Source organism: Plecotus auritus (genome assembly GCF_963455305.1).
Source record: "Plecotus auritus genome assembly, chromosome: 9".
NCBI classification, from domain to species: Eukaryota; Metazoa; Chordata; class Mammalia; order Chiroptera; family Vespertilionidae; genus Plecotus; species Plecotus auritus.
The window spans coordinates 18,293,661-18,312,781 of record NC_137783.1 but is presented as its reverse complement, the minus strand read 5'-3'; the positions used below and the strand labels follow the sequence as shown (position 1 = coordinate 18,312,781).

Sequence of the window (19,121 nt, the reverse complement as noted above, 5' to 3'; positions counted from 1 at the left end):
AATGCTATTATAGTAGCTGTTATGGCTTGCCCTACCCAGGAAAAAGGAAGGATGACACTTTGCAGGAAAAAAATCACAGAGTTGGTGCCAAGGCAAGCCCTGGTCATGCAGTGGAACTTCAGCTTCCCTGGCATCAGGCTGAGAGCTGAGTGGTGTATAACCATCCAGCAGGCCTCCTAGGAGTGTCTGACTTGGGGTAAAGGAAATGATGAGGGACACTCGTCTGTGCACCACTTCTGACCAGCGAAGAGGTTGATGGAGTAGAGGTGACAGGGCCTTGGGAGAAAGCATGTTGGGCACAGCAGTGCCTGCTGGTCAGTGGTCTCCAGGGAGAGGGCCCCTGCAGCCTTTTAGGGGGTTTTGTTGGATGTTAAGTGAAAAGGGGGTTCTCGAAGACACGGACTCACACAAAATGAAACCAGTTTGCTTGCTTTCTATATCCCTCCTCAGAGTCTTCAAAATGCCAACATTTTATGAGTCTCTAATCTGAGATGCAGCATATTACATTCAGCCCTTTCCACATCTGCTTTTCTAGAAACTTCTCTTAAATTAAAATTCCATCAAATACCCTTTGGGAAGCCCTGCCCTGACTTTCTAGGAAGCAGTTCTTTTAAGAGTTCAGGGAAAAAATAGATGTGTCTTATGGTCTTGAAACCCCCAGAAGAAAGACCACTCAAAGGGTTGGGAGGTTCTTAAGGAGTAATATTGTGGTTACATTTTTAGCTGGCGTCAGGAGCCTGGGGATTTTGCCTCAGCCCTTTATTTGCTCAGCGTGTGACCCTGCGTTAGTTATTTAAGTCTCTGAGTTTCAGTTCATCTGTAAAATGGGGAAAATAATAGGGTTGTATGGAAATCAAAGTATTTAAAGGGTTTAGCATAGGACCTGCACCATAGTCTGCACTCAATAAAAGGTACCTCTTAGTATTATTATTGTAAATAGTCCCTTGAAAATTAAAAGGAGGTTGAATACTTCCAGGGACCAGTATAAATGTGCAAAAAATAATTTACATAACTCAATTTTTTAAAATAATTTTTAGCAAAAGCTGGAAGGAGAAGTATGTTATATCAACACAGACTTTAAGGAACAGGGTCAAGAAAAGCTGATATTCAAGAACTGAGTCTTGCAAAAATGTTTTGACCAGCAAAAGTGACTTTAGTTTTTGTACTTCTGTTTGGAACAACAGCAAGAAGGAAAGCCTAGGCCTCCTTTTTGGGCAGAGTAAAGTTAATCAGTGGCAGAGAGGAAGAAATTTACTCAAGTTCTATTATGCTTCCATCTCAAAGAGAATGGTTGTCAAATCAGGAAGGTGATCACACAGGCATAGGAGGATCGAAGCCATGATTTCAAATCTCCTGGTCCACAAGTATTGTGCCCCAGAATCCCAGGCAAATTGGCAGATGAAATTCAGGAGGCTGAGGTCAGAAATCTTTGAGGGAATGGGAGAGAGACTGAAAAGCAAAAAGTATCTTGACTCTCTAGACAAGTGAGCTTGGTGTCAACTCTCGGGGAAAATTCTGGACTAGATTGTTCAACAAGTAGGCTGTGAACACTCTGTAAGGGAAACAGCCCTTAGAGTCAGCATGGGCTCATGAACGGTCAGATCTGCCAGGCCATCCTCACTGCCTTTTTAGAAATAAGTTACTTATTTCTACCTGGTAGACAAAGAAAGTACTGTAGAGCTTTTATAGGTGGGGTTTAGTAAGACATTTTGAGAATGCCCTCTGCTATCATTGTTGGCAAAACAGAGAAATGTCCACAGAGCATCCAGGAGGGGGAGGGGCTTGGTGATGGGATGGTTGGGTTGGTTTATAGTTGATTGAGTGAGCATACCCAAGAGTACTGATGTCAGTCTATCGGCCTATTTGCCTGGCCCTGTCCTGTTCACTGTTAGTCAAAGCCTGGGATGAGAACATTGATGGCAGTTTATCAGCTTTGTCAGTGATGTGAAGTCAGAAGGGAAAGCTGATATGATGAATGCCAGAGTCAGTTTTCAGGAATATCCGAGCTGCTTAAAACACTAGCCAGATAGTACGGAGTTCTGCTCTTAGCTCCAAAAACTCCACAGGACCCACAAGATGGGGGCGAAGAGGTCTCAGTGCAGCCCGTGGGAGAAAGCCTCAGTGCAGCACAGGGGGGTGCAGTATGAGTTGGCAGTGCGATAAGGTTACAAGGAATAGACAATTTGATGACAGTTTTAATAGAAATAAAATATCCTGCACAAGAAAGCTCATAGTCCCTCTGTGATCTGCACTGGTTAGGCCATATCATATATTTATTTCCACACACAACCTTTCACTTCTGGACACGACACTCTGGCTTTATGCGCTAGAGTGAATTCATAGGAGAGTGATGTGGATGGACAGAAGATACCAGAACCTTGTCTTTAAAATATAATTGGAAGTTGGGGCCACAAATTCTGGAAACTGTTGATGGGCAGTGAGAGCGGCTTTAGGGATTTGAAAGGCTGTCATGAGGGTGGATTAAACTTCATGGGCATCTTGACGATGAGTGGGTGAGAACTACAGGAAGGCCGATTGTGCTCTACAGAAGGAAGATGGCCTTGCCAGTGCCTCCCTCAGCAGGAGAGAGGCCTTAAGGGTTTTCATTGGCCTGTAGTTGGGCCTTCCCAGGGCCCGCAGTGTCTGCTCAGGGAGCCAGGACCCCTTTCAAGCCCCATCTCAGAAGTCCCCTCTCTCAAGCTCAGGGCAAGGCCTTTGCTCAGAAAGGGGGGCTGACTTGGCCAGAAGCAGATGGAATATGGGCCCAGGGAAAAGGCAAACAAGTCTGTATTAAGCTGTCAGCTTCTTGCAGGAGGAGCAGATAGACTTCTAGAGGCAGCCACTAACATCCTGGTAATGCATTCCAGATATATTTTGAGCACCTAATACATCCCAGACACTGTTAGGTGCTTAGCTTGGGTCATCTCATTTAATCCTATAAAGAAGGAGTATTGTTATTTATTTCCATCAAGAGGATACGGAAACTTAGGGAGAGGTTTAAGTCATTTGCCTGAGCCAATGCTTTTAGCCATTCTATCATCCTTCACCCCTGGCTCCATATCCCTAGCAGTCCCAGGGGGTGTGGACCATGCCTCCCTGGGAGCCCTTCTCCCTTCCAGCCCCTAATCTATGCCTTCCCCTCCACTGGGAGCTCCAGGAGAAAACAGCCCCGCTGAAAAATTAGGCCATGCTGGCGAGCACACTACTTATTTTTTTATGACTAAGATTAAGCTGACAACCATGCAAAACATTGCAAACCTGTGTCGGCTGCAGATTTAATACCTCACCCAGCCCACACAAATAATTCATGCTTCTGAATCAATGTCCAGAAAAAACAAATCAGCAAAAAGCTGGGCTCCTGCGTGTGTGTGGAGCAGCCGCATTTCCATTGAAGCAGCATGCCGGAAATACCCGAGCTCCAGGACTGCACATCCAGCATTCTGCAATTTTTTTTTTCTCTTAAAAGATTAAAGTACGATTTCAAATGATTGAAGGTTGGTGGGAGGTGTAAATGTGGGCACTTGTCACATTAATTCTTCAGATGATTAAGTTCTTTTCCATTTCTTTAAAGCTGTTTGCAGTTGGGTTTGATGTCCTCGTTCAGGGTGAGTGTGTTGTAGCAGTTACCAAGGTGACTTTAGCTGACTTTCAACAATTTATTTTTCCCTCCAGCTTGAGATGTCTCTAGTCCTGTGTGCTGTTGATTCTTCTCTCCCAGCCTCCCACCCCCACTCCCAGTTGCTATTCATCAGCATTTTTGCCTGTGCCAGAGAGGCCGGGATCCTCCTAGCAGGCCCTGCAGGCTCAGGGGCCCTGCCTAGCAGCCAGGCCTCAGCCTCTTTCGGGAGGGAGCACGATGGTATGTCAATGTGCACCATAGTAGTCAGAGATGGCACATGGAAGCAATTGTAAGAGTCACACCCTGGCTCTTCCACTTAAACTCACTCTGTGACCTTGGGCTTGTCACCTCACCTCTCTGAGCCTCAGTTTCCTCATCTGTAAGAGAAGAGTTAGCCTAGAATCTACCTGGGGTGTTTGGTGCAAGGACTCAGAAAATCTATGGGCTCCTAACTCTGGAGCAGAGGAGGGGCTCAGGGCAGGAGAGCTCTCCTGAGTCCCGCCCTTGTCTGAGCCTGGGAAGGAGGCTGTGTTTGGTGTTGCTCTCCTTTCTGGGGAGGGAGGCAGGAGGCCTAGCAGCCGGATATAAGGGAAAGCGCTGGTCAGAGGTCCTAGGCTCCCACACTGGCCTGCTGCAGACCAGCTCTGTGTCCTGGATCTATTTTGTAAAGGAAAGAGGGAGATGAAACAAGCTGAGTTTCCTCCCAGTGCTGAAATTCTGTGACCCTCTGGCCAGAGCATTTGTCTCTTTAGGTCTTGTGAAAGGGTTTGTCAAAGGAGAAGCGAGAGCAAAGGGCAGTTTCAGAATTGGCTTTGGGAAACCAAGGGGAGGGAGTGCTTGGTGAAAGAGCAGTCACATACATCCGGGGGTGGGTCCACCCAGCTCGTGGGAGGTCCCCATTACCTCAGGGGCTTTTATAAGCCTCTGTCACCCTCCAGCCTCTTGCCTGCTGACCTCACACCTCCCTCTGGGGAGGTCCTCTACCTCACTGGCCACAGACCCCAGCGCTCAGCCTTCCAGTGTGTGAGGAGGTTGGCCCTGCCCCTCACTGGCTCTCCGTCTGTCAGGCCCAGACATCCTGGGTGGCTTTGGCCACTTGAAGTATAAATAACTAGAGCTTCTCACCCAGTATTTTGATGGACACTGGGGGATTGTTCTGAGAGTCACTGCCCAAACCAGGATCCGGCCTTTTGAATGGGATCAGTGGGTAACCCTCATTTCTGGCTGAGGCAGATTTGAGGCGTTTCAGTAGGGGCAACTGAACTTGAAAAAGCAAATCTTAGATTGCGACGGGACCCCGTGACCTAGCTGTGGGACAAGCTGTTGGTAGGAAGCAGGACAGGAGGGAGTATGAGGCAGCAGTGACAGCTCACTGTGGCCAAGGCCACAGTCAGAGTCTGGTACAGGGCTCTGCAGCCCATCTAGGCTCACTGGTCTGCCTCCTGAGAGCCTGGCTTCCACCCCCTCGCTGAGGACTGCATCATTTCCTGCTTAGACGAAGGATGTGTATGTCACTGCATCTCCTGGCCATTAGCAGAAGTATGTAAGCCTAGAGCCTCTTCAGAGTCAGCTGGAAGGAAGCTCTTGGAGCCTGTCTCCTGGGTTTCCAGTAGCCACAGAGAACTGGGAGTCTGAGGCTCCAGGGTCAGAGAAGAAGGACACCAGAAGCTTCTGCTGTTGTCATAGGGAAAAACAAGTCACCGTGACATAAACATTTATACAGTGTGTTGGCCAGAGATGTGAGCTTCAGAACCACATCTATCTGCGACCACATCCCAGCTTCACACTCCCTGGCTGTGCAGCCTGGACAAGTTACTTACCCTCCCTGATCCGCAGTTCCTTATCTGTAAAGGAATAGAATAATTCTGCCCACCTCGTGGGGTGTTACAAGGTTGCTTGGCAAGTTCTTTTTTTTAATTAAATTTTTTTATATTTTATCCATCACCATTTATCCCTTCTCTGCCCTCTTCCACCTCCACCTACCCCCCACCACCTGCAGTCACCACACTGTTGTCCATGTCCATGAGTTCTCATTCTTTTTGTTCCCTTTTTTGCTCAATCCCTCCCTCCACCAACCCCCAGCACCCCCTGCCCACCCAGAGCTGTCTGCCTGCTCTCTGTCTATGAATCTGTCTCTGTTTGCCTGGTAGTTCTTTTGTTCATTGACTTCCACATGAGTGAAATCATACGGTACTTGTCTTTCTCTGACTGGCTTATTTCATTTAGCATAATGTTCTCCAGATCCATCCATGCTGTTGCAAAAGGGTAACACTTTTTCCTTTTTTCAGCAGAGTAGTACTCCATTATATAAATGTATCACAGCTTTTTTATCCACTCACCTACTGATGGAGACTTTGGCTGCTTCCAAATCTTGGCTGGGCAGGTTCTTATTGAGTGGTGGCTGTTATCATTACCATCAATCACTGCCATTGTCGTTGTTCAGGATCCCAGCCTGGGAGACTCCCATCTTGTTCCGCCCTGTGGTCAGAACCTGTTCCTGTGCTTGCTTCACAGGAGCCGCAAAGACAGCCTGGAAAGCGACAGCTCCACAGCCATTATCCCCCATGAGCTGATCCGCACACGGCAACTCGAGAGTGTACATCTGAAATTCAACCAAGAGTCAGGAGCCCTCATTCCTCTCTGCCTAAGGTGAGAGCCTCACAGCACCCAACTTGGTCTCAAGGAGCCACCGTGCCTGTGCTTGCCATCTCCCCCCACACTTCACTGGAGTCTGGGGCCCAGGGAGGAGAACTAGTCAGGCAGCTCCATGGAAGCCTGTGGGGGAGCCTGCGGACTCTGAGCCATCCAGTAGCCCCCACTGTGTTGAAGATCTCTCCTTTGTCCAGAGAAGTGTCCCTCAACCCTGTTCCCTTAGCGGGGAGGGGGGCTCAGTGACATAGGGCATCTCAGATGCCCCTGCCCTCCCCCAAACCCAAAGTTAGGGGTGGCAGGGTCCCCATAGCACTGGCATAGTAGGGCAGGGCTCTGATGGATTGGGCTCTGCTTTCTCCTGCTTGCTGCTTTTCCCATGTAAAACACTCAGTTCTTCAAACCCAGTGGCCAGTCCAGCAGACTCCTCGAGGGGCCAGGAAGCCCAGCTGTGTCCCTTCTGCTACTGTCCACAGTGCCAGAAACCCAGCTCTGTGTCCAGAGTTCAGCTCTCTGCTTGGAGATGCTGCACTGGGCTGAATCTGTTGCAGCTGGCTTCCTCCACAGCTTTTCTGGGGTTCCACCCTCAGTTCATTGCAGGGGAGGCAGCAAGAATAACTCGAAACTCAGACAACAGTGACAAGGAAGGGCAGAGGAAGAAGGACCCCCCCCCCCCCCCAAAGCTCCTGCTGCTATCATAGGGAAGAACAAGTCATTGTGACATAAACGTTTATATAGTGTATTGGCCAAAGATGCGGGCTTTAGAACCAGATCTGCACTGGTTTGGACCCTCCACACTGTCCCTGGAGCCTGGGGAAGGAGCTTGGATGGTGACAGGCTGGGCCAGCCACCCTGGTTAGCAGGGCAAAGATAGCTAGTCATCAGGATGAATGGCGGCTGGCAGACTCTCCCCCTCTCCCCATAGCTAGGACCCCAGGCATTTCCTCCCCAGCTCCCTCTCTCAGCCAGGCTCAGGGCCTTTCAATTAGTAAAGGGTTAATCTGGGGCAGCCTGAGAAAGCAAAGAGCGGCTTTGCTTCCTTTGCTGACTGGCATCTTTGCCCCACTGGTTGCTCCTGACTGCCCTTCCCCCAGATGTATTTCCAGACTGGGGATTAACAGTGACTTCTTGTGCTCCCTCAGAGTGACCCCACTTGGCTTCAGCTGTCTTTCTTTCTTCCTTCCTTTCTTTCTTTCTTTCTTTCTTTCTTTCTTTCTTTCTTTCTTTCTTTCTCTCTCTCTCTCTCTCTTTCTTTCTTTCCTCCCTTTCTTCCTTTCTTCCTTTCTTTTTTATTAAAAATGGGCTTCTCCCCTTGAGGCTAGTCATTTAAATCTTATGGGAGGTGCACAAGCTGGTGGGAGATTCTGGGCACAGGGCTTTTGCTGTGAAGGCACTCCACCATCATCCAGGAGCGTTGGAATTAGGAACTACTTCACCCCTATCTTCTAAACAAAGACGCCATGACCCACCCACCCCATCTTAACTCCTGGCATGACCCTGAGTGCATTGCTAACTGCCCTCTCTGGCCTCGCCAGGACATGAAGGAGGCGGACTCGACTTCCCCTGAGGCCCTTTGAATGCTGCTCTAGTGTCTCTGCTAGCTTTGAGCACTTTGGAAGAATGCCATGAGAGAAATCGTGAGAGGCTTCTCTTGGACGGTGTTGAAATGAACATGTTTAGTTACAATCCCCCTGGACTGGTGGGCAGTCAGGAGGGCATGTGCCAGGCATCCTGTCCCAGGGAGCATAGCCCCCAATCCCTGAGCCTTGGCCAGGCCTGCTGCTCACTGTCTTCATGTTCCCACCCCCAGGGGCAGGCTCCTGCATGGACGGCACTTTACATATAAAAGTATCACAGGTGACATGGCCATCACATTCGTCTCCACGGGAGTGGAAGGTGCCTTTGCCACTGAGGAGCACCCTTACGCAGCTCATGGACCCTGGTTACAAGTGAGAAGGCTCTTTTTCTTCTTCCCACCTCCTTTCCATGGGCTCTTCCAGCTCCTGTCTCCTCCCTCTCCTCCCTTGGCAGCTCTTGGTGGCTCCCTTCCTGAGGGCTGGTTATGAGAAGCTGTGAGGAGTGTGACTGCTGCTGCCTATCCCGTCAGCTCCAGGAGCACTTCCTGGCCTCTCCCCTATCACTTGAGACATGAGTGATAACTCTCTAGGCCCTGGCCATTGGTAGTTCTGTTTGCCATGGAAATCCAGGTTTTAGGGATGTGCTCTGCACCCTGGGGAAACCAAGGGTGAAGTAGAATGGGAGAACATGTGGGGGCCACTCTCGAGTCCCTGTGGAAATCCCACCAGAATTCCTAGAAAATGGGCATGTGGACCTGGAGCTGGGATGGGCAGGCCCCGGCAGGCAGAGTCTCTCCCTCCCCTCATCCAAGGGCTCTCCCATTCCTCCTGATGGAGACCCAGCTTCTCTGCACAGAAACCTGCTGGCTTGTCCAGAACACTTCGTTCTCCTTTGCTCTTCTGGCTGGAGCATAGCTTCAGTGCCACTGCCAAACGGGGTGCTGGGGCTGACAGCTATAGGCCTCCTTCCAGACCCCACCTTGTTTCAGGCCTCATAGGTACTTGGTCTGGTCCAGGTGTACTAGAAGAACAACATCCTTGTTTGTTGTTTGTTTGTTGGGGTGCGGGAGGCGGGATACTCTACCTTACCTCTCTCAGGAGTATCAAGAAAGGGACTCTGACCCTAATCCAAAAGGTGACCTGCCTTGTTTGTGGGTGGGGGGTGAGAGATTATAGGAGAGGAGAAGAGAGTTGTGTGGGTTTTGTGGGTTTAACACGGTCTGGTGCGGGGGGGGGGGTTCTGTGAAACATATACACTGTTAATGTGGGCATGCTTTTTGTCTGCATGTGTGTGTTGTCTTGCAGCTGAATTTCTCCTCCTTTAGGCCAGCACTCTTTCCCCCACCCCCGAAAATACTAACCCTTAATTAAAACAAACAGCAAACAAGGGACACCAACTACACTCCCCAGACTCAGCCAAGGTAGAAATGGAGGCTGGTGCTTTAGGGATATTGTACTCCATAAATTATCTTGCCTTTTTCCACTGTTGTTATTACATTGTTTCATAACAAAATTACTTTGAACCATAAAGTTATAAATACATTTTAAAAGTCCCTCTTGGTAACATTAGATTTCTGTCCATGTGGTGTTGATAGTTACTGTAGCAAAAGCTCTGAAGTATAACATTTGAAATTAGCTTAGTACAAGTGGAAAGGGCCTCCACACCCCACCCCCAGCGGTGTCCCAGGCCCCCAGGCTGCCTCTGTGGACAGCTGGTAGGAACAGGCCTCTTGCCTGGGCAGAGCCAGTAAAGAGGGGGAAGGTGGGGACCATGCAGGAGACCCCAACCCCTGAGAGTTCACAGGGCATCATTCCCAGTAGATGACCGAGTACTGACAGGTCTCAGCAGCAATGTCCTCAGATAACATTAGCGTATATTGGAGGTTCAAGCACAGTTTCTTGGGAAAGTAGAGCCTGGGGCCTCCCAGAACTCAAAAAGAAATCCTCCCACCCCATTACAGTTTACATCCTCAATTCTGAACCTGTTGTTGGAGTTCCACCTCCCCCTAGAAACATCTTCTTGCCCTGAGGAGGGGGGTAGTCAGCATCTCCAATTCTTACAAGCCTGGGGACCTTGAACTCCCAAGGACTGAGCAGATGCCATGTTGCCCATCAGTTCCCCTAAAGTTCTGGAGCCAACCCTAGTTCCCAAGCCTCCTATCCCCAGCTCTGGCATTTCAGTCCACCTCCGCTCCCCCTCGCCTCGCCTGCAGCCCCTCAGTGAGCTTGAGTACTAGGGCTCTGCTACTCCCATGCACATGGTCCCCTCCCATTCACTGTTGCCTGGGGAACCGGGAGCAGTGGGAACCAGCCACTGGCTTCAGCATGTTTCAATAAAGTTGCTGTGCTGGGAGCTGCTTAATCAAAGGCCTGTGTTATGGGCTCATTAGTGTGGTCCACCACAGGGGCCAACTCACAGGGGAGCTCCCAGGAAAGCTGGCTAGGGCCTCACTCTCCAAGCACACACCCTCACTTACCAAGGGGTTTCTCAGGCCCTTTCCAAAAAGTCCTGGGAAACCTTCTGTCCTGCCCCTAGCCGGTCCTCAGCCATAGACCCAACACCCACAGCAGCCCTCCTCCCCATCCAAGCAGTCAGCATTTTCTGCATCTAACTGCCAGCCTGCTTCCTTTAGGGTCTTGCCACAGTGGTCATAGGCAGCTCCCTAGCTTGTGGGAACCTGGGCCTATAATTAATTGTGGGCCTGAAGGTCTCCTTCTGAGGCTGGCTGTCTCCCTGGAGTCTGCAGGACCTCCTAGAGGCCTGGGATTAGGCTTGTCACCAGTAAGGGCAAGAGACCCAGACTTTTGTTTTCTTGGCTGCTACTTGAACCTTCCTGTTGGTCCCAGCTGAATTGGGAGGGGCTGGATGACTTCTTGCATCAGCCTTCAACAGTCTTGGAAGCCTTCATTTCCAGCCTTGGCACCTTGTTCTGGCTACCAGCCCAGGCCTGTTATCTCTTGGGGGAAAGGCATGGCAAAGACACCCCACATGGGAGGAGAGTGACAAAGGAGAGGCTGAGAGAAAAAGGCAGAAAGTGAGGGAATCTGGGCCTGGCACCTGTTCTCCATGCTGCTTTTCTCCCTGTCTCTCCAGCCCCAGGAACGTCAGGCCCCAGCAACACAGAAAGGCAGGGTCATCGGCAACCCCAGGGTGAGCACAGGGGACGTGCCCTGCTTCCTGGAGGAGCTGGAGAGGCAGAATCCTGCTCCAATTCCTAGGCTTCTCAATTTCCAGAGGTGAACACCTTGACTCCCTCTGCCCTACCATCTGCTGTTTTCACCCTCATCAATATGGTAAAGCCTATCAGCTAACTCTGGAACTTTGCAGGCAGGTCTTCAGACCCTGGGGGAAGCCTGCCAGCATCCTCTCCTGCCTGCCTTCCCCCAGAATTCTTGGTCTCGGTGGCTTGAACAAGCCCTCTCCCTTGAGTCTATCATCACCATGCTGTTAGTGCTGTGAGCGGGAGCCCGGCCCAGAGCTAAGTCATTCATCGGTCCCCAGCCAGGATGATCTGAAGGGGAGGAAGTCGGCCCCAGAGGTTATGTAGGGGTCACATCACCAAATATGAGAATATTTTTTTTAAGTCCTGCAATGCTTTCTCAGCTGTGTGGTGTCTGACAGCTCACCCAGGTGGTGCTCCCATTCCCAGTCATTCCCTCCCAGCCCTGATGGGAGGTCCCAGGCTTGGGAGAAGAAACCCTGCAGCTGTTCTGAGTGGCTCCACCCTGAAGGCCAGGTTTAGGGACTCACTGCTGGGCTCTCCTCTGACTCATCACTGTCCTCAGGAAAAGCCCCTGCCCTCTCCCCTCCCTACCCACCCACTTGGATGTGTGTGAAAGACACTTGGTAATCCCTGGCCCAGGCCCTGGGCAGCTCCTCTTCAGTGCCTCTATGGTTTCTCCTTCCACTGGTGAACCTGGCCACAGCCTGTTCTCCCTGGAAGCCTTTGCTTGGGCTGTCATGGTGACCTCATTGTCCAGGGGTACACCCATTAAGGTTTAGATCCCGGCACTGTGCTGGGGAAGTATACCACCCTCCCTTTCAGGAGGTGATGTGATGGCCCACGGTGCCCTCACCAGCCAACCAACAGCCAGAGCAGGAGGAGTCAGAGCCGCCTCCTCTCCACCAGAGCCAGCTTCTCACCACCCACTGAGAATGAGAAATGGGTGAGGCCTACCTGCCACACACGCTGCCCCTGAGCCGGGAGTCTCTAGGCTGTTTTCTGGCTTGTGTCTGTACGTTGGAGTGAGGGGGACACAGACTGGACCCCTTCCTCATCCCTGCCTCCTCCACTGCCATCATGGGTGCCAGCGCAGCTCCTTGGCAGGCCCTGCCCTGTAAACAACACATTTCCTTCCCTCAGAGAAGGAAGAGAGAGAAAAAGAAATCCAAACTTGTTGGAAAGCAAGAACAACGTGTCAACACGAAATGCAAACAAAGCCCGGGACAAAATGTGGATTGTCATACCAAGGGGAAGGAGTGGGCATTGCCAGCACTATTTGCAGACTCAGAAGTATCATTGACCACAGACATTTGAATCAGATCTGCAGCATCTGGGCTTCTGCCTGTAGCATAGCCAGACCTGCCCAGGGCAGGCACTGACAAACAGTCACTTTTTGAGTTCCTTTTGGAACTTGCTGGGGCCTGGGAAATTGGGCAGCTGTTGACAACCCTCCCTCATCACCACCCAGCCATGCTGCCCCAAGGTACCTGGTGTTAGTAACTTAGACTAAGTTACTGGCCTAGATTCCAAGCCCCCTCCCTGATCAAAGGTGGGGTGTGATGGGAACAAGGAGCTGCAGCCACCAACTCACCCCTACTGGTTAAGTCTGTGCCCAAACTCCGTTCCCCTGTGAACCCGAGTGTTTTCCCCTCGCCATGATTTCCTGGAGTGCCTTTTAAAATGCACATGGCTTGGCCTTGCCCAGGATATTCTGGTTCCGGAGGTCTGGATGGTGCCTAGTCTTCATATTTTCAAAAACTTCCCAAGGGAGGTTGGTTGGGGGCTTTCCCCTCTAGTAGAGTGTCTCTTCATTCTGAGGGCTGTTTGTGCACAAATATAAAGATTTTATGCCCAGCATTTTGTGAGTGCAGACATCGATGAGTGCTATTAAAATTTTCATCATCATCATCGTTATTATTTATACTGCTGTTTATCTGGACCAGAGTAACTGTTGCCTTATGTATGCATTCTCTAGCTAGCCTGGAAATTTTCCCTGCTGTCCCACTTGGAAACCATCTTTGGGCATGGGTTTGCCTGCCTTTCCAATTGGCCAACCTAGGCTATTGGTTTTTTAAAATGTTTTAATTGATTTTTACAGAGAATGAGAGGTATAGAGAGATAGAAACATGGATTGGTTGCCTCCTGCAGGCCCCCCACCAGGGATCAAGCCCTCAACCCAGGCATGTGCCCTGACCAGAAATCGAATCAGTGACCTCTTGGTTCATAGGTCGACACTCAACCACCGAGCCACCCCAGCTGGACATGTCCAACCTGGTTTTTGAGCAGGTATGTCTATGACCCTCAGGGTACCAGCCCTTTTGAGCTGAGCAACTAGCCAGGAGTTATGTGGCTAGTTGGAGTTGGGATTGTTGATTTTCCAGGCCATTGGTCAAAGCCAAAGTCATCTTCATCTCCCCAATCAGAGGAGAGAGCGGTGTTGGCACTGATTATATAAGGTTTCTAGAATCTACCTTCCCCAGATAGAAAAAGAGCCTCTACTACCATAAGGTCAGATTACTGTTCCCTTTTTTTTAAAATTGATTTGAGAGAGAGAGGAAGTGAGAGAGAGAGAAACATCAATTTGTTATTCCATTTATTTATGCATTCGTTGGTTGCTTCTTGTATGTGCTCTGACCTGGGACCAAACCCACACCTTGGTGTATCAGGACGATGCTCTAACCAACTGATCTACCCGGCTAGGGGCAGATCACCAGATCACTCTTCTTTTATGTTAATCCTCACCCATGGATTTTTTTTTTTTTTTTTTTTTTTTTTTTTGAGAGAGAGTAGAAGGGAAGGAGAGAGAGAAAGAGAAATATCGATGTGAGAGAGACACATCGATTGGTTGCCTCCTGCATGTGTCCCGATCAGGCCGGGATAAAATCTGCAACCCAAGTACATGCCCTTGACTGGGTATTGATCCTGCAGCCCTTTGGTACGCTGGCTGATGCTATAACCACTGGGCAGCACCATCCAGGGCAGGTCACTGTTCCTTTAAAGTCCAGGAGACTCTTGACCTGCTTGTCTACACAATGGAAATGATAGTTTCCTCCCTTGCATGACTGCCATAAAGATTCAGTGAAACAGTACAGGTCAAGCACTAAGCCCAGTGCCTGGCACACGGAGGAGGCATTGCTCCTGCTATTGGTGGTGTTGTCATTGCTACTGTCATTGTCATCACCATTCCCGTTATTATTTGTGGCAAAGCCAGGCAACTCCATAGGGACCCAGTGAGCTTCAAGAACCCCAAGCCCCAGAATTGCACAGGCTTTTCCCACAGTTGTATCACAACGGGGAGTCTGTTACTAGTGAGAGTGCTCCATCATAGCTGTCTATCTCCAGTGTCCTGTTGATAAGATCTGTTAACATTCTCAGCTCCAGGTCTGAAATATACAAAGAACGGGGTCTTTGTTGAATTCAAGCGTCTAAGGTTTAACTCCCAAAGGAAATTAAATTAGGTGCCTGGAGCTATGACAGTCTGTCGTGTTCCTTTGCAGGGACTGTCACCCTTAATATCATGCAGATCTCATGTATAATTTTACCCCGTTTCGTTTCTTTAAAATAATTTGAGGTTTCCAGGAGGAACCAGCAAATCATCAAAAATGAAAATTAACCAGCAATTAGGGTTGGTCCCCTTTTTTGGTCCTGCCATCCCCTCTCCCAGCTGAGTACAGAATGAGTCCACAGACAGATGGTACCCTACACCCTTGGTAGTTGTTCTACTAAAAGCCACCATAACCCACCCTCTCCACCACCAATTCCAGGCCTTTGTCAGAGGAACTGGCTTGGGACTGAACTCAGCGTTGGTGGGGTTATCTTTTCCATTGTTGTAAAACAGCTCTTTGGAGTCGCACTGGGTGGGCACAGTCCCTGTGAGCCTTCCCCCACCTCATCTCACCCCCAGAACTCATTACCTCTCTGGCAGAAAAGTCTCTCCCTCCAAGTTATTTGTGGGTTAGAAATCAGCCCAGCCTGCCCCAGACTGGAGCCATTGTAATATAACTGGGTTTTAGGTATGCTTATGTTTGTACTAGCATTTGAAGAGATGGCAACAAGTCCCGGAAATGCCAAAAATATGAATGTGACTTTTGTACTACTCAGGCAGACTGGTGATAACTGGTAGAGAAACTCTGGACTTGGCGGTGGGGTGGGAGTGGGCGGGGGGGGGGGGGTGGACCCATGGGATAATAGGAGGAGGAGCAAGGAGCAAAACCCCAGTGGGAGGATCCTTGGGATTGGGAACTGGTCACTGTAGTCGGTGAGAGGAAGTCAGCCAGTCCCACTGTGCGGAACTGGGAGGAAGAACAGGGCGGGAGGGGCACCTCAGCCCTCGGCGGGGCGTTTCCCTAAATCAGCTTTGCCTGTCTGAACCTTGTCTCTCTCTCCTCACTTGAGGCCCGAGCTCCTCAAACAGAAACTTGAGTGAGGAGACGGAGGCCAGTGGTCAGAGCTGTTTTGTTCCTGACTGTGGACTTACGGCCTGAAATGGAGACATCCTTTGGCTCCTTGTCAACAAGGGTGGGGGATGTCCAGGTGGGGAATGAACTGTCTTCATTCCTATGTCCCTGGGGCTCCACCCAGGGCTGGGCCTAGCAGAGGCACCCAGGGAATGCTGTGGAATCATGTAGATTGTTGGGCAGATGAGTGGAAGAATGAGCAAAAGCATAAACATCATGTGGGTAAGAGTTCAGGATTTGAAATGAAGCAGTACTTCAGGCACTAACTAACTTCAAAGTCCAGGAATGACTGCGATATGGTCTTGTCTCAGCCACTCATAAGCTGTGTGGTGTTGGGCAGATTACATAACCTATCTGTGCCTCGGGTTCCTCATCTGTAAGGAGACGGAGGGGATAAGACTGTGAGCATTTAGCAGGATGCCTGGGGTGGTAGCTGGTGTATTCACTTGGGGTAGTTTTCGCTCATTCCTTACTCCTATCTCTACCCCATCAACCTCCTCCCTTTGGAGTCCTCTATCCTATAAGGTCCTAGTGACCCTGCTGCTTTTTCTGCTATTTCACTTCATATCCCAAGCTGACTATATTCTGGAATTTAGCTGACTAAATGTTGGAATTTCTGCTCTTATCAGAGTGTACAATTCCCAGGGGGAAACCTGATGGGTATTTTCTCAACTTCTTGATCCCCATCCTTTTCATAGAGGGTTTTCCCTCAGAGGATCCCTTCACCTTGGTCTTTGCCCATTGTTTTTCTTCCTCTGGCCACACCAGGTCATTCAAAGTCTGCCGGAGGAGGCAAAGTAGCAGCAGGGAGAGCCACAACCTGGTGGTGCAGAAGTGTCTGGTGCAGGAGGCCCCACGGACCAGCACAGGGAGGAGCTTGGCAAGAGGAAAGACATCCTCAGCCTGGTCCTGGTGTGGTGCAGGCCTGGGGTGAGCCTGCCCTGGCTCTAGAGCCAGCCTGAGCAGAGGAGCCAGCTGGGAAAATGGCCTGTCGGACTGAGGAAGGCCTGCGTGTCCTTGGACATCCCCATGGGTGTGAAACTTCTTTAGAGGGTGAGGGTGGTGGTTGTGCCAGCTGAATAGTGGGACCAGGCTGTCTTAGACATCAACGTATAACGTGACAAGGCGGCCGACTGGAGCAGCAAAGTGGGACAGCTGGGAGGCGAACTGGAAAAGAGGTTTTTCAAAGGAAGTTTTGAAGAATTCGGGCTGAATGGGCCGCAGGACGGGAGTTTGGGAGCTTCCGGCCTGAGAGAATGTGTATACCACAGATGGAAGTGGGAGTTGAGAGTCCCTTTACCCATTTGTAAAACAAGAGATTGGTGCACAGTCTCCACATTCTCCAGCACATTCTTGGATGTACCTTCCGGGGCAGTTCCAGATTCCAGACTGGCTTGTATTCCAAATCCAAACAGATTCCTTTTGTCCTACCAAGTGAGGGCGAGGGGAACATGTGACCTGGTTGGGCAAGGATGTTGGCAGTCACTCTTCTCTGCCCCTCGGCTTTTGTTCCCCCTCTACCTCACTGAAACCTGCAGGAGGCCCCAACTGCTAAAACTGGCATTTTCCCACCCATTTCCGTATCCCTTCTGGGACCAGCACTGCTGCCCCTCCAGATGTCCCCACCTTGCTTCCCTATTGTCCTCTGACGCCCTTCCTTCTTTACCCTAGTTCCTGTGATATTGCAGGTAGGGGTGTGTGTGCGTGTGTGTGTGTGTGTGTGTGTGTGGCGGCAGGTGACAGTCAGGATAGGCCTCAAGCACTTCCCTCTGTCCCTAGAACAGATCACCGCGGGGGCTCGTATCTTCTCCATGGCCAGGAGAAGGTCCATAGCTTGACATTTGGCAAAAAGACCATCTATTGAAAACATAAAAGTCTTGTGCTTTCTTTCCAGATTCTATTGACGGAAGAGTTTGTAGAGAAAATGTTGGAGGACTTAGAAGATTTGACTTCTCCAGAGGAAGTAAGCCTATTTGATTCCCTCTGACAGAGGGCTTGGGTCTCCAGGAGTGGGCATGCATGTCTGTGTCTCTCTTTCTCTCTCCCTCCATCCCTCCTTCCTCGCTCTCTCTCAGGTGTCAGGATAGGCTAGAGGGAGACTCTGGAGATGTTAAACAGCGTTCTCTCTGTCTTCCCACCACCCCAGCCCTCGTAAGGACACCCAGCACACTGAATTGCCTGCTACTGAGAACCTCATTGAAGGGCAGCCAGGGCCTTCAGGCTAGTGCGAGTGCTCCCCAGCTCCTGCTGTTTCCTGGCAGGTTCTGAACAGAAAGCTCATGCCTGCTGCCAGAGAACATTCCACTGGGGAGTTCTGGTGGGCAGCAAGGGACTCCTGCTCTCGCGTCGGGCCACCCAGGAGCCACTCTCCTGACTCCTTTCCCCAGCCAGAGGCTCTCCCCTCTTGGTCTGCCTCTTCTAACCCTAGCCCAGAGCCTGAGGAGCTGGCAGGCCAGGTGGGCACTTGTGCTTTCCTTGGCTACTCCTCGGGAGTACAGGACTGGAGCCCATAAAGCCCTTTGTTTTTCTTCCTTGTTCCCGGCATCCTCATTTGTGGGGACTTAACTCATCCTGGAAAGTCCCTTCGCCTCCCCTGGCCTCCTACTAAGCAGCACCCCAGTGGGATCTGAGCCTTCATGGCCTTGATGCCCGATAGGTTAGTAGAACATTAGCAAGCTGGCCTTGGCCTCTGGAGAGTTCTTCTGGGCCCTCCCCTGCCTGTGGCAGAGACAGGCCCTTCCCTTGCCTTTTCTGCTGGGAAGTATATTTGGGGGAGAGCTCCTTCACTTCCCAGGGTCCAAGCTTTCAAGCCAAAGAGAGGCCAGGCAGGAGCTAGCTTTCAGCCAGGAGCTCCCAGCTGCCAGGACTCCTGGGCTACATAAGACAGGTGGCCTCCAACATCACGGGGTGCAGGAAGAGTGCACAGGACGGGCCTGTCCCGTCCGGGGCTCCAGGTGGACAGGAACTTCTGAGAGCCTGAGGTCACCCCTAATAGGACAGTGTCTTCTCTCTCCTCTGGGATACAGCTTGATAAATTAACTCATTTATACATTCAAAAGTCACCAAGCACCCAGTCTGTGCCAGCCAATCAGCCCCCACAAGCCACTGGTCCCTGCGGCCCAGCTCCCATTCAGACAGACCAGAGCCAGCTGCCCAGAAGCGCTTCCGGAGAGGCCATGTAGCACTGGATGGCGCTGTGCCAGCTGCTGCTCTGAGCTTGGATGTTGAGGGGGTAGGAGGGGGGCAGTCCAGGCAGGAGGGACAGGAGCCAGGGGAAGCTTAGGAAAGTAGGTCACTAAAAATGACTTTTTTTTTCTTTCTTTCCTGTCCGGAGGCTGTCCCCATCCCTTGTCCCACTCTCCATTTAGTCCTGGCTTGGACAGTCCCCCCATCAGAGGGAGGTACAGGGAGCAAGCCAGGAAATATCAGGGTTTGCTTCCAGCCCCAGCTCTAGACAGGCTGAGGGCCTGCTCTTCCTCCTGTCCAGCCTGGCCTGACCTCTCGCCTAGCCCAGGACAGTGAGCGTCATGCAAGGTGGACCCTATTTCCCAGTCAGTGCACATCTATTGAGCACTAGCTGTGTGCCAGATCACAT

General features: G+C 50.8%; 1 protein-coding gene and 1 long non-coding RNA gene across 4 annotated transcripts in view; one reads left to right on the top strand and one right to left on the bottom strand.

Moving 5' to 3' along the window:
- LOC308257495 overlaps positions 1–19,121 on the bottom strand; it is a 30,914-nt gene that overhangs the window by 1,689 nt on the left and 10,104 nt on the right. Inside the window, exons 2-3 of the long non-coding RNA XR_013961598.1 lie at positions 12,024–12,181; positions 5,959–6,221 (exon numbers count right to left, since the gene is read on the bottom strand). This is a non-coding gene — a long non-coding RNA (uncharacterized lncRNA). The remainder of the gene's footprint in view (positions 1–5,958; positions 6,222–12,023; positions 12,182–19,121) is intronic.
- SUFU (SUFU negative regulator of hedgehog signaling) overlaps positions 1–19,121 on the top strand; it is a 95,993-nt gene that overhangs the window by 72,940 nt on the left and 3,932 nt on the right. For 2 of the 3 annotated variants that reach the window (XM_080687233.1, XM_080687232.1), the window contains exons 9-11: positions 6,134–6,268; positions 8,079–8,217; positions 17,421–17,489. In XM_080687233.1, coding sequence (XP_080543359.1) covers positions 6,134–6,268; positions 8,079–8,217; positions 17,421–17,489 — 343 coding nt within the window. The remainder of the gene's footprint in view (positions 1–6,133; positions 6,269–8,078; positions 8,218–17,420; positions 17,490–19,121) is intronic. The other variant, XR_013961597.1, reaches the window with a different exon arrangement.